Source organism: Ceratotherium simum, chromosome 1 (assembly GCF_057802395.1).
Source record: "Ceratotherium simum simum isolate JZ-2026a chromosome 1, ASM5780239v1, whole genome shotgun sequence".
NCBI classification, from domain to species: Eukaryota; Metazoa; Chordata; class Mammalia; order Perissodactyla; family Rhinocerotidae; genus Ceratotherium; species Ceratotherium simum.
The window spans coordinates 65,959,018-65,978,632 of record NC_141900.1 but is presented as its reverse complement, the minus strand read 5'-3'; the positions used below and the strand labels follow the sequence as shown (position 1 = coordinate 65,978,632).

The 19,615-nt window shown below is 37.4% G+C and overlaps 1 protein-coding gene across 1 annotated transcript in view; it reads left to right on the top strand.

Moving 5' to 3' along the window:
* DPY19L1 (dpy-19 like C-mannosyltransferase 1) overlaps positions 1-17,674 on the top strand; it is a 107,867-nt gene extending 90,193 nt beyond the window's left edge. Inside the window, 7 exon segments of the mRNA XM_014785823.2 lie at positions 314-363; positions 4,615-4,639; positions 5,400-5,519; positions 7,456-7,630; positions 8,368-8,467; positions 9,603-9,728; positions 14,876-17,674. Of these exon segments, the coding sequence (XP_014641309.2) occupies positions 314-363; positions 4,615-4,639; positions 5,400-5,519; positions 7,456-7,630; positions 8,368-8,467; positions 9,603-9,728; positions 14,876-15,032 (753 nt within the window). The 3' untranslated portion in view covers positions 15,033-17,674.
* Positions 17,675-19,615: the final 1,941 nt, after the last annotated feature.

Here is a 19,615-nt window from a genome sequence, read left to right as displayed (position 1 = left end):
GTTTCAAGACCCAGCACTGCTTTTAGTTGTTGTCCACCTTCAGGGGGATCATTTAACCCATCTGAGCTGTTGCTTGTTTACCGAAGGAGGATAATAAAATCTACCTGAACAGAGTTGCTGGGTATTAGATATGATCAAGTACTGTACAAATGTAAGATTATGTTGTTGTAATTATTACTGTTTTCTGAGTTATCTCTTATCTCCATACTTCTTATATTTTTAAGTAAAAGTTTGAAAGTTTAGGAGATAGATTAGTTAAAATTTTGTTTTTCCAAAAACAACTGTTCTAAAGTGTTTCAAAATCTGTTTGCAGATTATTAGTGACATGTGGGGTGTCTTAACTAAACAACAGACACATATAAGGTAAATATGCTATTAATACTTTTGTTACTTCCTCCATTTATTAAGTGGATATTTACATTGTGCTTGTTTTATAATTCCGTGTTGTACACTCAGCATTTGATAATTGATGTTTTCAATTGTTGTCGTCCCCCTTCTTTGCTATTCTCATTATTCCCTATCTGTGCAGAGCTCACATCACTTATTCAGACACAGATCCCAGAGTCCAATCTGACAGGAGCCCTACACATAATCTATAATTGAAGGACACAGCTTTGTGCTTCATTTGAGCAAGGAAAAGAAATTATTCTGTTAATGGTTTTAGGACTAATGGACTGCCTTTTGAGAGAAGAGCAGGGAAGTATAAAACTGGATCCATACCTCACTTTTTACTCCAGATAAATTCCAGGTGGAATAAAGATTTAAATATAGAAAAAAGTGAAACCTCAGATTTAACCAGGGGATTATTTTTATAATTTTAGCATTAGAGAGGCCTTGTTAAATATGACATAAAACCTGTAAGCTAGAAGGAAAGATTGACAAGGTTGACCAAATAAATACTTTGGTTTGGTAAGATACTGTAAGCATTGTTCAAAGAAAAAGATAAATTGGGGAAAATATTTGCAGTATATGACAAAGGACAAAGCATCATATGTAAAGAACCTCTATAAATTAATAAGAAAAATGCTAAAAACTCATTAGAAAAACAAGTAAAGGACACAAACAGGCAATTGAGAGAAAAATAAATTCTCGTTTTCCCTTTCCCACTAGACTCATGTGCGTGGACCTCCTTTCTGCTCTTGAACCATGGCAGTTGTGTCCTTCCTCTGCATTTGTGCAGTGGTTGTGCCCTAAGCCCATAATTGTGCCCCCCCCACCTCCTACGTGTCACCTCCTTTAAGAAGCCTTTCCTGACCATCGTTTCTGAGTAGATTCCTTGTCTCCTTGCTTGTTATTCTCTACTGTCACACCGTTTATCTTTCTCTCAGTGTTTGTCACCGTTGGTACTTAAATACCTGTATCTCCTGAAGAGGGAGGGGTCATTTCTGTTCACTTCAACAGTTTATATGCAGTGCCTGGCGCACAGTAAAGAATAGTAGTTGAGTGAGTGAAGACTTACACATGACTAAAGATAGATGAAAAAGTGCTCAATCCCATGATAAAGTGAAAACCTTTTTTTTATCAAGTTTGTAAAGATTAATAATACCCAGTGCTTGCAAGGGTAGGAGAAAGTAGGTGGGAAAGCAGTTTGGCAATACCTAGCAAAACTTACAGTGGACCTGCCCTAAACCTGGCAGTTCCACCAATGCAAGTATGTCCTCTAGAAATGTTCACAGGCATGCAGAGATAATGGTACAGAGATCCCCATTGTGGTTGTGTGTATAAAATGAAAACTGGAAACAACCAACGTATCCACTAGTAAGGCATCAGCTTAATTATGACCCGGTCATAGAATGGAATGCTGGACCATCTTTATGGAAATATTTCCATCATACATCATTGAATTAAAAAATTACAAAACAATATATATAGAATGATTACACTTTTGTTTAAAATATGAAGATTTTGTATGCTTATTTGTGCATAGGAGGGGTCTGGAGGATAAAACCTGTAACTGTTAAGAGCGTGGGATTAGAGGTTCAAGTAAAGGAATTTTTAATTTTACTTTCTTTCTTTTGTGGGATTTTTTGGGGGGTAGAGATTGTTTAATTTATGTGTGTCTATATTTTCTTTTATAACTTGAATACACAGTCTTGTATATTATTCTCTCACCTCCAAATTTCTACCAACCAGTGATAAATTATTGCGTATACTCCTGAGACAATCCTTGTTCTCCTTTAGAAACAATTTGCTGTAACTGTGCCCTTGCTTACACTGAAGCCTTTGAAGGCCAGGGGAATAGGATAAAGCTTCTGGTATATAATGCCAAAATTCCTCTTCATTTGAGATGAAATTGTTTCTAAAGAACTCAGGAAGGAGCTATGAAGTTACAGCTATAGTATGCAGCTCTGGAAGAGAAAGGTGGAACTTTTCACAGAAACAAAGCAGTCCTTTCAAGAATAACTCACCTATAGAAATGATTATGAAAATCACTGAACTTCATGGGCTTTTCAATTCAGGTACAATCAGAGCCTTTTTGAAAGGAGGATGGCACATTGACATTTCATTTCACATAAATACCAAAGTCATATGCCAATAAGAAAAGGGGAGGGGTAGGAGATACATTTTAATTATCAAGATGTGAGTACCAGTATCCTCTTTATTCAGGGACCTAGGGGGTAAAGTGGGTAGTAGGGTAGAGATTGTTATGAGTTGAAATATAGACTTGCCTTTGTCACTTAGTAGCTCTGTGCCTTGCTTTCCTTGGTTGTAAACTGGGATAATAAAGAGTTGTAAGATCAGAGTTAATGGGATGTACTGAGCATATTAACATTGTAGGTGCTCAATAAACGGTAACTGATCATTTTTACTTGGCACAAAAGAAGAATAAAGAATCCGTTTCACTTCCTTCATTTGCCCCATGTTTTTACTGAGTTTGTTACTACATCAATATTTTTGAAACCAAACTCTCAAATCAGATTGTGTGCTACCTGGATTAGGGGATAATTGAATCATTTGTTCATTCATTAAAAAAAAATGAGCTTTATGTGCCAGGCATTGTTCTAGGTCTTGGAAATATATCAGAGCTCCAGATAGAGAAGGTATATGTTATCAATTCACACATTTGTATCTCCCACCCAGACTTCTCCCTTGAACTCAGATTTATACATTTGTCATCTCTACTTGGGTGTTTAGTGAGAGTCTCAAATTTTGTGAACAGAAAACTGAATGTGCCCCTGCCAGCATCCTTCTCCTGTGTCTTCCCCTCTCACATGGCAGCACCATTGCCCCCTCACTCTCTCTTCTCTAATCAGGCTGTCTTTGCTGTTAGGCCATTAAGGACCTTCCTACCATGGGGCTTTGCATTGTCTATTCTCTCTGCCTGAAGTGCTCTTCCCTGAGGGATCCTCAGGCTCAAGCTCTCAGCAACTTCGGGCCTTGCTCTGATGTCACTCAGTTGGTGACCACACTGATTAATAGATGCCTGCCCAGTCACCCAGTACTCCCTGCATCTTTTACCCTGTTTCCTTTCTCTCACAGTACTTATTGCCATATGACATATTCTATTTATTTTCTCTTTGTTTGTCTCCTTCAACTTACATGTAAGCTCTGTGAAGGCAAAGATTTTTTTCCGTCTTGTTTACTGATGTATCTTCAGTGCTCGATGAAATTGAGTGGATGGGTGGATTGGTATCTTGTATTCCTGAAGGGTTCATTTTATTAGGGAGGGACAGATGATAATCAAATAAACCAATAAATGAGAATTTTGTTTTATATGAGAAGATAAAGCAGAGGAGTGGAGTAGGAGTGATCAAGGAGAGGGGCGCTGAATGTGGGAGTCACATGCGCCTCTCTGGTGTTTGAAGGAGTAAAATTAGTCTAGTGTGACTGGAGCACAGTGATCGAGAGGGAACGTGGTAGAAGATGAGTTTCAAGGATGAGAAGTGGGGACCAGCTTAGGAAGACCATGTGTAGCATGGTAAGGATTTGAGAGTTTATTCTAATTATAGAAGAACACACCGGAGGGTTCTAAGTAAGGGAATGGCGTGACTGGATTCCCATTTTCAAAAGATTGGTCTCACTGCTATGATGAGAATCAACACAGGGTGCGGGGCGGAATGAGTTGTGGGGAGGATATGTGGGCCTCTAGGCATGTATCCTTTCTCTGGAAATTAAAACTGTCAAGCAAAGTTAAAGGTGGAATTTTGTGGCTATTTGTGTATTCCAGAGCTGCTGCTGAAAAAATCTCGTATGTGGCTTCCTAAGTTGTCTCTATAGCTGCTGCAGTTTCTGGGGAAGCTGAGGGACCACTAGGGACGGGAAGCAGGGGTATGGAACTGGGAAGGCTTCAGAGTTCCTCTTCACTCCCTGCTTGGCCAAGATATCACCAGGAAGGTTTTGGATACACCGCAGCATGCCTTTTGTTGGCCTAATAAATATCCATGTAGTCAAATATGCAGGATATGCGACATTGCCATTTTTTTTTTTTAAATAAACTGTCTTAAAAGCTTGTAGCACCAGTTTTGGTTTATAACTTTTAGTTATTTTGACTTACATATTTGTATCCTGAGGGAATATTATAGAAGTTATAAAACTCATATTTAAAGATAAAAATGCAAATAGTTGAAGTGCTTCAGTAATGATTGAATAGTAGTATTTCTTTTTCAATTTCAGAAAACACCAGTTTGATCATGGAGAGGTAAAGACTAATATTACTAAAATTTATGTTATTTTAATGTTTATGTTATTTTAATGTTTGTATATATTTGGACTTTTCTTTCTAGTTCCAGTTTCTGAGTTTATTGGTAACTGTCACTCATCATTTTCAAAGCCTGTATGTGTTTTTATGAGAATACTACAAACATGACCATCCATTTGTTAAAACAGTTAAGTGGGAAACTCATCCCACTCATTTAAGTGGGGTAATCAATCTGCTCTGATTATCCTCACGGTAATAGCAATTTATTTCTGGAACCCAGTGAGACGCATATGTATGTGGCATGTGTTTTGCATGATTGACAGTCTCTTTCCTCTCTGCTCACCTTGCCCTGAGGCTTCGGAAATGTGACCGGTTGCTGCTCCATCTCCTGGTGATTCAGCTTGGTCTTGATGGCTGTTGTGAGGTGGAGCTCTGGGATCTTAAACTGCAGTTATTTCTGTGTACCACTCTCTTGTCTTCATCTGATGGTGGCACCAACGTAGATCCAGAAATGTGGGCTTTATTAGCCGCAGGCTTGACTCTGAGCAGAATTACAGAATGACTTGCCTACATGAATGTATAATTTTAGCCCTCTAGTAAAATGGAGAAGTTTGAAAGTAAATTTTAAGATTTGTTTATTTCAGAAATCAAACTATTGTTACTAAGAAAAAGAACCCTTTTCTGTATATTCACCAGTTTAAAAATTTATTCTTAAACTTCACAAATAGTAGGAGTAAAAAATATTTCCTCTTTCTTTCAGCTGGTTTATCATGCATTGCAACTGTTAGCATATACAGCCCTTGGTATTTTAATTATGAGACTAAAACTCTTCTTGACACCACACATGTGTCTTATGGCTTCCTTGATCTGCTCAAGACAGGTAAGATGGTTGTTAGGTTGGTGTTATAGCTGCTATGATAATTTTACTCCAGCCTTTGTTATTGAGTGGCCCTAAAATAATATTGAATTACCCAAAGTTCTTTAAATTATTATAGTTAAAGTTTGTCATGGTTTTGTACTCACCTTTCCTGAAGGGTAGGGGCCAAAGCAGATCATTTACCCTTCTAACTTCTAAAATAGTCCTTGGCATACAACAAACACTCAATCAGTGCAGGCTGAATTCATAAAGGATTACTACAGATGTTGATAGAAATCAGAGCTTAATTGTAGAAATAATTTTTTTTGTTTTGACATTTATATCACAAAGAATTCTAACAATTGATTTCAAGTTACAAGTATTTTCAAATTATTTGTTCTTTTTCAGTATCAAGCTTAAAATTTTTTTTTCACTTATATGAGTATACATTTGTATGCACATCCCTGACTTTACTTTTTTAAATTTAGTTTAAGCCATCTTATTATTTGCTGCTTACTTTTTCTTGATAACTGCTTTCTTGCTCTGTATCGACAGATTTATGCTTCTCCATAATGTCACCTTTTCATCAATCAATTAGCCAAGGTGCAGCAGCATTACTGCTTTTAAATTTAGGAAATATTTACTAAGCATCTACACCACACTCTAGGGATGAGGGTAGAGGGGTAGATAGAAAAATCAGAAAGCAAAAGTATATGTATGCCCTCAGGAAACTTGAAATCCAGCTCTACAGATATGTAGAGAAATAATATTAAGGAGAGAACGATAGGGACAGAATGTTACTACAGTGGTCCCCCCTTATCCGCAGCTTCACTTTCCGAGGTTCCAGTTACCTGCAGTCAACCATGGTCCAAAAACATTAAATGGAAAATTCTAGAAAAAAACAATTTCTAAGTCTTAAATTGCGTGCTATTCTGATTTGTGTGATGAAATCTCACACCATCCTGCTCCATCCTGCCTGGGACATGAATCATCCCTTTGTTTAGCATATCCATACTGTATACACTACCTGTTCATCGGTCACTTAGTAGCCTTCTTGGCTACCAAGATTGACTGTCAGGTATGTGTTCAAGTAACCCTTATTTTGCTTAATAATGATCCCAAAGCCAAGTTTATTATTAGTTATTGCTCTTAATCTCTTACTGTGCCTAATTTATAAATTAAACTTTGTCATAGGTGTGTATGTATAAGGAAAACATAGAATTATATAGGTTTTAGTACTGTCCGTGGTTTCAGACATCCACTGGGGGTCTTAGAATGTATTCCTCGTGGGTAAGTGGGGACTACTGCACTGACTGTGGACTATTTGAATATGGAAAAAATTAGTCAGCCTCAAGGTTCCCAATCAGAATGTTGGTATTATGTTAAAGAGGCACTGCTTTCCAGAGGCTGATGTGGGGATGAGGCCACTGTTCCTGACTCCCCCAGGCTGGGACAGGAGAAGAGGCTGGTGGGAAGCCTATCATCTTAAATCCCACCCCATGACTTATGATAGAGAGCCTTGCCCCAGGCTGGCTTCACAGGTATGGAACCTCTGTGATCACACAAGGGCCTGCACTCAGAAGGACTTTGCACGTAGTTTGATGCTCTGCTGTTACTGTTTTGAACTTCTTAATAGTTTTTGAACAAGGGGCCCCACATTTTCATTTTGTGCTGGGCCTGGTGAATTATGTAGGTAGGCCTGGTCTTACCTGAATCTGGGAGTAGAGAGAGCAAGTTGAGAGAAGAGCTTCTTCAGTCATGTCCCACCTATATAATAAGGCTGATGGTAGAATTCTTTTGATCCCTCAGGTCATTGTTTCTGGAACTTTTCCTTAGGATAATTAATCCTTTATCTGGGACTCTAGCAGAGACTATGTTCTTCTCTGGGAAGATCCAGTGCTTATTGGATACGTGCTGCTTTGTACTAACAGTTATCAATGTATTCTTATTCTGGTTTCAGCTATTTGGGTGGCTCTTTTGCAAAGTACATCCTGGTGCTGTTGTTTTTGCTGTATTAGCAGCAATGTCGATACAAGGTTCAGCAAATCTGCAAACCCAGTGGAATATTGTAGGGGAATTCAGCAATTTGCCGCAGGAAGAACTTATAGAATGGATCAAATATAGTACTAAACCAGGTAAAAAAGTCCTATTATTTAGCTAATGTTTTTCCCACGATTTTATATACCGCTGCAAAATCCTAAATCCAGGTAACTTCCAAAATCTCTTTCTAAGCAGTGGTGCTTCTAGATTATTCAGAAAAGGACAAGTATCAGTCGTAAGTGGTTTGCAAAGGAAATGTTAAACATATTTTCTTAGTAATTTATTTTGCTATTTTCATAAATTCTAATTTTTTAAAAATTTATCCAAAACAATTTAAAATAATTTTTATACTTATTTTCTTAATGAATTTTTAATCTTAGTCTTTCACATTCCTTCTTGAAATGAACTCATGGAATCTGATATTTATTCATGTTTAGAAAGGGAGATTTTATTGTCATCTGAGTATCAAATGACTGAATAGTAAATCATCTTCCAGAATTTTTGTTGCTTTAAAACTTTTCTAGTCAATTTTATACTTCTTTCCTAGAATCAGGAAAGATCTCCTAAACATTAGGGGAAAAAAAAATCAATCACAAATTCTCAGAGGAGATGAAGAGGTTCTATCTTCCAAGAAAAATAGTTTACCCAAGCCTGGTTGCTGACTGCTACTTGATCAGCCATCCGACCTCATTCTGGTCCTGCCATGGAATCTTTAAGTCACGAACCTCTCTGGGCCTCAGCTTTTCATCTGAGAAGTAATTGAGTTGACCAGAAGGAGACCCCTGTAACGCTTACCGAGTGGTTTCCTAAGACCTTGCTTCCTGCTTTGCAGAAGCAGTGTTTGCGGGTGCCATGCCCACGATGGCAAGTGTTAAACTCTCTGCACTTCGACCCATTGTGAATCATCCACATTATGAAGATGCAGGTTTGAGGTTAGTACACAATTCTCACATTGTTGAAAACAGATTTTTCACACAAATAGTGGGTGAGGGAACCAGCAAAATAATGAGGAGTGTTTCAAAAAGGATGTGGTGAACTGGGATTTATAGAGTTAGGGGACAGAGGAATGCTGAACTAAGACTGCTAAGTTAGATACAAAGCTGTTAAGGCTCCATAGGGCAGTAAAACTAAACCTTTGGGGTTATCTTCTCTACCAGGCAGCAAAGAGAAATCATACCGTATCAGTTTTCTGTAGGCTAACAAGGCTCCAGAACATACAGGTCCTTATTAGTTGTCATCATCCTTAAGTGCCCCTGAAGATTCATTAGCCTGTAGTTTTAATTAAGGTTTTCTTACAGGCCATTTTTCTTGAATTCTCAGGAGTCAGTTGAAATGGAATCACATTCAAAGAAGGTTTCGTTCTGCTTTTCACAATATAACCTGCTAGAATGATATTTTTCTTGTTTTTTACTATTTTTTCATAAGTTAGAGTCTTGTGTTCTCTTTGAAAAGGAAATAGATTTAATTTTCATCAAGTTTTTAGGGTAGGTCAAGCTATTAATTTCCAAAATGACTGGGTGAATTCTATTAATGTATTCTTTTGTCTAACAGTGGGACATATTTTATAAATAAAAAGCTTTTTCATTAAAAAATCAATTTCAGTAAGCTAATTTCCAGAGCAATTGTATTCAGTAAGTTTAGTTTTTTTAAGTCTAGGAATAAAATGGAGAGCCATTTAATGCTAATTATTGCTGGTATCAGAGTTGGGACTGTTGGCAGCTTTAAAGTAATCCTATAGCTGTGTTTGTACAGCTCGTCCCCGTCCACACACAGGGTGCCTTACTCTTAGTGGTGATAGAGTGATGAAGAATTTAAAACAAAAACAAGCAAACAAACGAACAAAAAGACTAAGTTTGGAAACGAAGGGATACATTAAACCGAACCTCTTCTCCCAGGACTCTTGTGACACTTCTGCTTTTTTCTTTTGACCTCCCCGATGCCCCTTAGCAGGAGCTCCCGTGAAGAATGTCCTCTTGACCTGATTCTTCTGCGTAGTCCTTCTTCCAAGTAGGTTGATTGCATCCTTTTAATCTTGAAAATCTTCTGTCCAATTATTTTTCTTTAAAGAGCCAGAACAAAAATAGTATACTCAATGTATAGTCGAAAAGCAGCTGAAGAAGTGAAGCGAGAATTGATAAAGCTACAAGTGAATTATTACATTCTAGAAGAGTCATGGTGTATAAGAAGATCCAAGTGAGTATTCAACACAGTGAATGTTTTATATTCATAAGATGTGTGAGTTAATCCAGTCTCATGGCAAGTGCTTTACTAGTCGTATGTGTGAGATGTATGTAACATTTGGCAAAGTGTAAGTGGAAAAAACTTTCCAGATAATCATTTAAATTGAAGTTTTTTTTTCTGTTCTAATCATTATAAATATCTGTTTTTTAATAATTATTTGCATGTGTACACTTCCTTAAAAGTATTATATTGGCACTGATTGATAATTTCCCAAATTATTCATATTTGCCATTGACGATTTAAAAAACTTTTATTCAAAGTTGGATGTATTTTCTTTCAAAAAACTTGCCGAGTCTGAAACCAAATCACGGAGAGTCTCATTGTGATGAAGTGAGTCAGGGAGCCGAGAGTCGGGGCATCCTTGTCTACACTGCATCTCTGCACCACAGCATGTCCTGTGATAGATGGACCCCCTCCCAGCGTCAGCTTAGAGTGAAACTTCTTTCTTGCTATTTCCCATCTTATTTGAGTGGGAAAACAATTAACTTTGCTGTGACCCACATTCTCTTGGGTTTAGAGTTTTAAAAAGTATCTATTTCCACAGAGAAATTCACTAAGCAGAGTATAGCAACAAGAGTTGGTAAGATCTTAAAAGCAAATGTGAATTCTAAAGTTGACTGTGTGGAAATGTTGCACCTGGGTGACTAAACAGCAGAAGACAGTAGCTTGCTATTAAAATACCAACGCATTTGCTCCATGAGCAGCACAGACATGAGCAGTTTCCTCAGAAATCAAGGATATTTTGTGGAATACTGTTATTTTTAAAATTCTCACTACTCTTTAACTAAACAGAAGCCTTCAAAAAAATGCTATATCTGTGGCTTAATCATACTTATTCACCATTTATCTCCGTGAGACACAAGGGTGTCAAGACAAAATAACTAAATACTGACTCAGGAGTAAAAATAGTTCTGTGACACAGTATCAGCGTTGCCCACAAGCAAACTCAAACAATTGTTGATTGCTGAATGATTTTCCTATAAATATATCGCAAGTGACTTGAATTTAATCAGAGTCTATAGAAAATGTTATTGTTCTTAGAGTCATAATATAGAAAATGCTTTAAGTCCTTATGAACATAAGAATATATATGAAATTCATAAGTTCATTTTTGATTAGCTTACGTGAATTTAGGACAAAAAGTCTTAAGCATCTCTCATAAGAATTTTATGAGGACATTGTAATAAATGAATGGTGGACTGGCATTTGCAATCAGAAGAACTCATTTTCTTGCCAGAGATTTCCACCAGCACTGGGATCTCCTTTATTGCCTTGGGCTCTCCAGTTTGGTTATGCCAGCCTGAGACACCTATAGGGTACTGGAACAGAAAAATAACGTTTCATGACCTTTTTCCCCCAAGCTAATGATGAGCCATGATTCAAGATTCTTCATTTTGTTTTGAGGCCCTTGAATAGTGTTTTGAGTATGTGGAAGTTGCAGAGGCTGGGGCACTGTAGTTCTAAGATGTTGATGGAGCTCCTTGGATTTGCATAACTTCAGTAGTCCCATATTCTGATGGTCAGAGCACTGGTTTTTGTACACAAGAAAGGATGAAAAGACAGATTGGGAAGTATGGCAGTAAATCTTGCACCCTAAGTAAGGTCAGCAGTGAATTCAGTGGCTTTGGGTCACCTACATTTAGAGCTCACTACGGGCACTAAGACTGAGAATTGGGGGGATGTGGGGGGTGCTGGATTTCCCTGTCTGGACCTTGACTTGCCCTTGTTGGTGTTTATTCCAGCAGAAGTGGAGAGGAGGAAGCTAAGGAAGTGGCTTTCTCTAGTCTGTTTTCTCCACTCCCTAACTAAAACAGCACTCTCCACCTACTGCGAGATTTAAGCAGGACTGATTGTGAATCTCAGGAAACCTTGGATGGGTGCACTCTGCTTAAACCTTGAAACAAAACACACAAGCTGTGCTTTCTGTTCTGACAGGGAAGCAAGTGGGGAGCTCAGGAGAGGAAAGACAAGAAGGACTAAGGTTTAGTGCTGACCTTTGCAGTAGGAAGAACTGAGTTTCTTGACAGAGCTTTCCACTGGCACTGGGGTCTCCTCTGTTGCCTCGGCCCTCACTCTCCGGTTCAGTTATGCCAGCCTGAGACTCCTGTATGTTAGTGGAATAGAAAAATATGTCAGAACCAGGGGAGCAAATGGGGAACTCAAATAGGAGAGAAAAAGGAAGAGAGAATAGCATTTATCTAGGGCTTAACTGTGCCCGACACATTGGTGAGCACTGTGTTTATGTGATCTCATTTTCAAGTGGCTTAATTGTGTGGCTTGATTATCCCTTAAATACTTGACACCCTGTATTCAAATACAAGTACGAAAATACGTTCAAATGCAAGTTGTAGATGAGTTTGTAATTAACTACTCTTCTATTCTCAGTTCTCTGCTTTCTTTCTCATTAATTCCAATAATAGAGTTGACATAAAATTAAAATACATGAATTCAGAAGAAATTATTCAGATTTTCACTAATGCTATTTAAAGATGGAGCTGGCTGGCCTGGGGAAACTTCAGGAAACTCAGATAAGGACTAAAGGTTGTTGTTACACTTAGGCAGACAGAGCTCAGAAAGGCAGCTTTGCCCTCCCTTTCCTGAAAGCATTTGAACTTAGGAGCTGGGTAGTTTTCTACTTCCTGTATGTTTCACTCTCTATTACCATTGGCCTGCAGGGTAGTAACAGTTAGGCCTTGGCATGTGTGAGAAACTGAAAAGGTAGAAGCCCAGGCCTGGTCATATTATCATACATGTTCAATATTGATAGAATCTAGTGTCAGTGATGGTGTGCAAAAAATGTGCACCGAACACTCTTCATGGGAACACTCATTTGTAAAACCTTTTAGGGAGATAATCTGATGGAGGCAAATTGGGTAGCCCTTTGACATAATGATAATGCTGCTTCTAGAATTTTAGCTTGCAGAAAGATATAGGCACAAAAATGTTTATATCACCATTGTTTTCTAACAACAAAATAGGAAACAAAATATCCATAACAGAGTGGTTAAATAATACATAGGAATACTAATAACTGTTTAAAAGAATATTGTAGGTCTTTACGTATTGAGATGGAAAAATGGCCACATTTTATTAGGTGAGGAGTCCCAGAACCATCTCGATTTTGTAAAAGCAACCCAGGAGCATCTGTGTATATAAACATGTCCATGCCTATATTTGTATGTGTGTCTGTCTGAACATGGATAAAAAAGGTCTAGCAGAATGTATGCTGGATTATTTACAGAAGCCGCCTCTGAGAAATGGCATTGGAGGTGATGGTGACTTTCATTTTTTTATTTGACAGGTCTGTATTTTGACACTTTCTGGCTGATTAGTTAGCTTTAAATTAAAGATGTTATTAAAAAGCAGAAAGCATGTGCATTTCTGTCACAGTGCTTGCTTCATGGTGGAGAGCAAGGGACTGGGACTGCCTTTGGGAATAAAAGGGACTTGTTGGAAATGGTTTTTTCTCTTATTAAAAAGAGTGAAGCAGCTCTGACAAAACATAAGCAGTTGTTAGTTCTCTGTAATTTTGCCTTGTATTTTTCTGTTTTTTAAAATTTCTCAAAAAGCAAATAAATGGTGAACTCCCTTTTACCTTTTTTGTTTTTATTGATATTTTGGAAGAGTCCAGGCCAGTTGTCTTGTAAGAATGTCCCACATGTGGATTTGTCTAATTCATTCCTCATGATTAGATTCGGTTTGGCAAATTTTGTTGAGAATCCTACATAAGAGGTGTTGTATACTTTCCATGATGTCACAACGGCCCATATCACTTTGTTCTATATTGGTGATGCTAAGTTTGATCACTTGATTAGACTATGTCTCCCAACTCCCTCTATTTTAAAGAGACAAATCTTCTTTATAATTAACAAGAAATCTATAGGGTGATACTTAAAGGCCATTTGTTTATCCTGTTTCTCAACAACTGTTCACCAGATAGTTCTTGCATCCAGTTTTTATTCTTGCCTGAATCAATTATTACATTGGTGATTATAAAATAGGTAATTTAGATTTGAAAGTAATGTATTAGTTACTAATTAGTGGAGGTAAGGGTGGATTTGATAAGTAATAAATAATAATAATAAATGGACCCAGAGCTATTGGGCTACCTTTATGGAAAACATTAAAATTAAATTTCTACCTCACACCGTACAGAAAAATTAATTCCAGATGAGTTATAGGTCTAAATGTGAAAAGCAAAATTCTAAAACTTTCATAGGAGAATACAGAATGCATATTTTCATGATATTGTGATAGGGAAGAATTCCTTAAACAAAACATAAAAATCACAAGCCCTAAAAGAAAAGACTGACATTTTGTAATAATAACATAAAAATCTTCAATGTAGCAAAAGCCAAAAAGAAAAAAGAAAGAAATTGTGAACTCTAGCAAAAGCCAACAATTATATCTATAAAACTGTTCTAGATTTGAAATAAATGTTAGTTATCTTGAAGAAATTAGTTGGGCAAATAGCATATAATACTAATTTCGCTTTTCCTATTCTTTATAAAAATGTATTGCTTTTAAGATTTAGTTATGCATTTAGCTAAGATCTGAGCTTAACACTACTGGATTTTTCTTTAAATTGACTCATCCTAGAATACAATTAATGGGAAGTTGCATAAATGTGAACTAAGCATATTTTCCAATTATAATTTTTAAAATCAATATAATATATTATCTCTTACTATGTGCTGGACACAGTGCTAGATACAGTCTCTTACTACCCATAACACACCTATCTCATGGGTGTTTGCCATTTTACAAATGTAGAGAATGAGACTGAGTGAACCATCCACCACCACATTCTTGGTAAGTGGCTGAGGCAGAATTTAACTGAGATCTCTCTTACCCCACCGCCTGAATTCATGTATTTTGTATGTCTGTTTCTTTCTTTATAGTCACTTTTGCTGCATTCACCTTGTTCTAAAGAGGATTTGTGGCAGCTTATAAATATGAATGACTATGAAAGGATTTTTTAAAAAACTAGATTACGTAGAAAAAAATGAAATGAGAGCAGGAATATAAAAAGTGCACGCTGCTGTATCTGCCATTATATAATGTACATTGATTTTTAATCTGTGCGTTAATTTTTCTAGGCCTGGTTGCAGTATGCCTGAAATCTGGGATGTGGAAGATCCTGCTAATGCTGGGAAGCCTCCCTTATGTAACCTCTTGGTGAAGGATTCCAAGCCTCACTTCACCACTGTGTTCCAGAACAGTGTTTACAAAGTCTTAGAAGTTATAGAAGAATGACTGCTGCCTACAGAGAAGTACATCAGTAATGGTTTCAATGTTTTGCTAATAACTCACGCCTTGTTTTTAATTCAAATCCCAAAAGCTTTTATGGGTAACTGTTTTCAAATAGAAAACGTTTTCTTTGGTCAATTTGAATGTCATTCTGATTGTAAAAATACTTATACCTTTATCAATTGGTTACTATTTCAATGTACCCCTTAAAATTTGCTATGCAAATGAGTATATGCTTATACTTAAATATTTGTGCTAAAGTGAGCAAAACTACCTGTATAAAAAGTATGATGGGTCATCCAAGGATAATATGAAACTGTAGTCAATTCTGAACTATGTAGGGGCTGATTTTAGAGTTATAGACTGTTGCTGCCCCTTGCTTCTTTTTCTGCCTCTTGCTCTTGTCTCTTGGACATTTCAGTGATGATTGTAATCTCCTCCGTCATGTCAGACCCTGTCATCAACTTCAGAAAGAGTAGATGGGGCAGACATGGGTATTTGCTACGTGGAATTATCTGTTTATTTCACTTTTCATGTTCTTTTGTTCTCTGTTGCTCTTGTTAATGAAACGTTTCCTGCCTGTTATTAATCCAAACTCTTGGACCTGGTGGTCAGGACCAAATTCCTGTAACTACCAACCTTGTGGCGTTAGTGTGGCTTTCTCTCTCTCTTTCACTCCCAACATTCATTGTCAAATAAGTGTTATTTACTCATTTCGTTGTTTATCAAGTACTTGGTTAAAAAAAAAATGTGGCAATTGTATATTTTTCTCATTCTTAGTATTATTCAGATGTTTATATTTTAATACCTTTAAACCACTTTTAAAATTTTTCATGTTTAATTGTAGTTTTACGAAAAACTATTTTGAGCAACCCCAAATATAATGCATCTAGAAACTAATGTATATTTGAGTAGACATAATTTACAGTGAAGCAGTAGGCTGTAGTATGTGGTAATTTTTCCTTTACTATTAAGATACAGTAAAACATGAATAATTTCTCTGTCAAAAAAGTAAATGAATAATGATAAGTGAATGAAGTTTTTATATTTTACTTTTGAAATTGCCTGTCTTTAATAAGACGAAGCCTTAAGCCTTATGCTATAATTTTGGTTCCAAAAACCATCATTTCAGTATGAAGAATGAATATATTCAGCCTTCCTCTTTATTTTTTTCTTTCCTATTTATTTTTATTTTGAAAAATTTTCAAAGCTGCTTTGAATTTGTAGTATGAATTTTTGTTTCTTAGAAGTTAATTTGTGTGAAATGAGATTCTTCAAAACAGTGAATCCTTATAGTTCTGAGAAATGATTTTAAGATTTTAAATTCTAAGCAAACCTTGACTCTGGCAGACTACACATTTAATTATACAGTGTTCTCTTTATTAACCACAGGCAGATTAACCTCATTGTGGATTGTCCTTGAGACCTGAGTCCTCAGGGATGGTTTCCGGTGCCCACTCCTGGGAGGTGCTGAAGAGCTGTTCTCTTTCCCTTCTCACCAGAGCCCAAGGACAAGCCTGGTCTGGGGGAAGCACTAACTTGCTTAGAGCAGACAGCTGCAAAGACAGCCTCGGCTGAGGAGTATGAGGCCCCAGCCTGCCCCAGAGCCCACGTTTCCCCTGGGAGCCTCCTTCCCGCCCTGAGATTCTCTCAGTGTCTTCAGGGGCCTGCCCCCTGTTTCTCGCTTGCTGGGTGACTTTTATTTCTTGGGCTTTTGCCAGTTTTAGAAAACAGGGAAGCAGCTGGGGAGTTGTGGGTTAGGAGGAGGATTTGAGCAATGATGCAGCAATCTGGAAAAATAGGAGGAGGGCACTTGAGGCCCTGGAGGATGCGAGTCGCCCTGGGTGTGGGCGGGAAGAGGGGACGTGTACTCTGCTCTGTCTGCGATTGTTTCTCACCCAAATGTGGCTGTTTTGTTCATCCAGCAGTTACAATTTTTTTAAAAGTCATACTTTTAAAGTTATTCTCTATTCTTCCCACCCTCCAATCCCTTTCTAATAAGTTCACATGTAATGATTGGAAATTCTGTACAGGAAAAACATTAAAATACTGTTATAACTGTTTCACGTGCTGGGAAAAGTTAAATTTATGGGGTTTTTTTTTTCCTCAGAAGAGTCCTTTTGTAACAGTATTTATTAATGTAACTCCACCAGCAAGCTATGATTATATTTTAGGCCAGTCACTTTAGAACAGAGGCCTTGGGCTACACTGCACACTCAGCCTTGGTCACATCTGGTAGCAGCCGGTGCTGTAGATTATAAATATCTTTTATGGCAACATAGAGTAGTAGTAGGTTCGATATACATGACAAAACAGTATTAAAGCTCAGTATTTTATGCATTTTTAGCATTTAAAAATATCATTGCTTTCGTGTGAGGAAAGTAAGGATGGACAAGGAGGCAATAAAAGTGGCTCTTGCTATGACATATAAGAAAACAAAGTTGGGGCAGTATTTCTAAACAGATAAGCCTCTAAAAATACCTAGCAGAAAAAGTATAGTCTTAAAATAGGGCAATGATATTAAGGAGAAAATGAAAGGATGTATCAGGAACAAAGTGGTATTGCATAGGAGTATTGTATTTTTATGAATTTTATGCCAGTTGTTTACATGTACTATGTATGTTAAATAAAAAAGATCATGAAAAATATGGAAAGTGTTTTTCTGGTTGTTATTTTCTTTTCTACCTTGACTGTGAACATGTTCAGCCTCATTCTTTAGTCGGATAACCATGAACTGGTTTGTGGCAGATCGAGGTCCTGAATAATGGGGAAAGGTTATAACACTGGGTCCATGAAACTATTTAGTCCTCTTCATTGCTGGTTGTGTAGGTATTGGAGTTACCCATACTCTTCTTGTAATTATGGTATTACACACTTAACATTACTTTATCATTTACGTCAGGGGACACAATCATTCTTTAAAACCATATTTTGGGAGTAATTCCAGAGTTGCTGAAAGCTTTTTATCCTAGATAAAACCAGTTTGGTCTCATGACGTTTCCTAAATTAAAGCTCCATGTTTTTGTTTGATACAAGCATCAGCTTTATTTTTTTGTCTGCTTGGAGGAAAGACAGTTTAGCTTAGTTCATGCCTCTATGATTAATTTCTTTACACAGTGACGCCTTCATTCTCTGCCATCTTGGAGAAGGAAGTGTTCTAATACAGTGGTTCTCAAATTTAGTGAGCATCAGAATCACCTGGAGGGCTTGTTACAACGCAGATGGCTGCACCCTACCACAGAGGTTTCTGATTCAAGTGGCCTAAGGTGGTGCTATGGTCTGAATGTTTGCTATGGTATGCTACATGCTACATTTGCAATGTAATGCTATGGTATGAACTCCAAGGTTCATACATTGAAATCCTAACCCCCAAGGTGGTTGTATTAGGAGGTGGGACATTTGGGAGGTGATTAGGTCATGAGGGTGGAGCTCTCATGCATGGGATTAGTGCCCTTATAAAAGACACCTGAGAAAACTCCCTTGCCCCTTCCACCACATAAGGTTACAGCCACAAGGTGCCATCTATGAACCAGGAAGCAGGCTTCACTAGACACTGAATCAGCCAGCACCTTGATCTTGGACTTCCAACCTCCAGAACTGGGAGAAATAAATTTCTCTTGTTTATCAGATACCCAGTCTGTATATTTTGTTATAGTACCCAAATGGACTGAGACAAGTGGGCCCCCAGAATTTGCATTTGTAACCAGTTCTCAGGTAATGCTGATGCAGTTAGTCCAGGGACCGTATTTGAGAACCACTGCTCTAATGGATGGGAAAAGACTCTCTGGAAGACTGGCCTCTAGGGGGAGCTCCATTCCTGACAGCACTTACCCCAGCAGGACTGGCTAGAGATCCTCTATATTGCAAACTGAATTTTACCAGAGTCCCTTCTTTGTCTCTTAGCGAGCACTGCTTCAGTGGAACTTGCAAGGAGCAAAGAGCAGATAAGGTAATATTTAACTGATAACAGATAAGGTAATTTTTAACCAGAACATTAATACAGCTTATTTGTATTGTGTTTACTGAAGGGGTGAGTTATGGATCATTTAAATATTTTGAAGTTGTAGACGAGACTGGGCTTGGACCTGTGTCTTTTCAGTTCAGAGAGGGAAAAAGAGTGAAGTCCTTTGAAATTGAACTTCCTTTTGTAAAATGATTTTGTCTCGAAGAAAATAGATAAATTCAGTGATGTGTGTGGATTTTAAAACTTCATTTTCCACTTTATTACTGTTGTTTTGCCCCAGAAATTCTCAATCTTCTCTCATTATTAGAGAGCAGCTAAGGATCAGTTCTGGGTCATGGATCCCCTGTTTCTCTGTTCTGCCTTCCCTTCTTCCTTCCCCCAACTAGAAGTTTCTCATTTAAATCAGTAAAACCATTCCCTGTGCGGAAAAAGAGGAGCTGCTTTTAAACTTTATTTCAGTCGTGAATTGATCTTTATTTCATAGTACTGTATCAGTACAAATACACTTTCACCTTTCCTCCCATGAGAGAGTTTTAAAATTCTGTATGAATATCAGAGTTGAAGACTTCTTCTCTTAAGACTGAGTCATTGTAGTGTAATTAAAAGATAGATTTCCTTTTTTTAC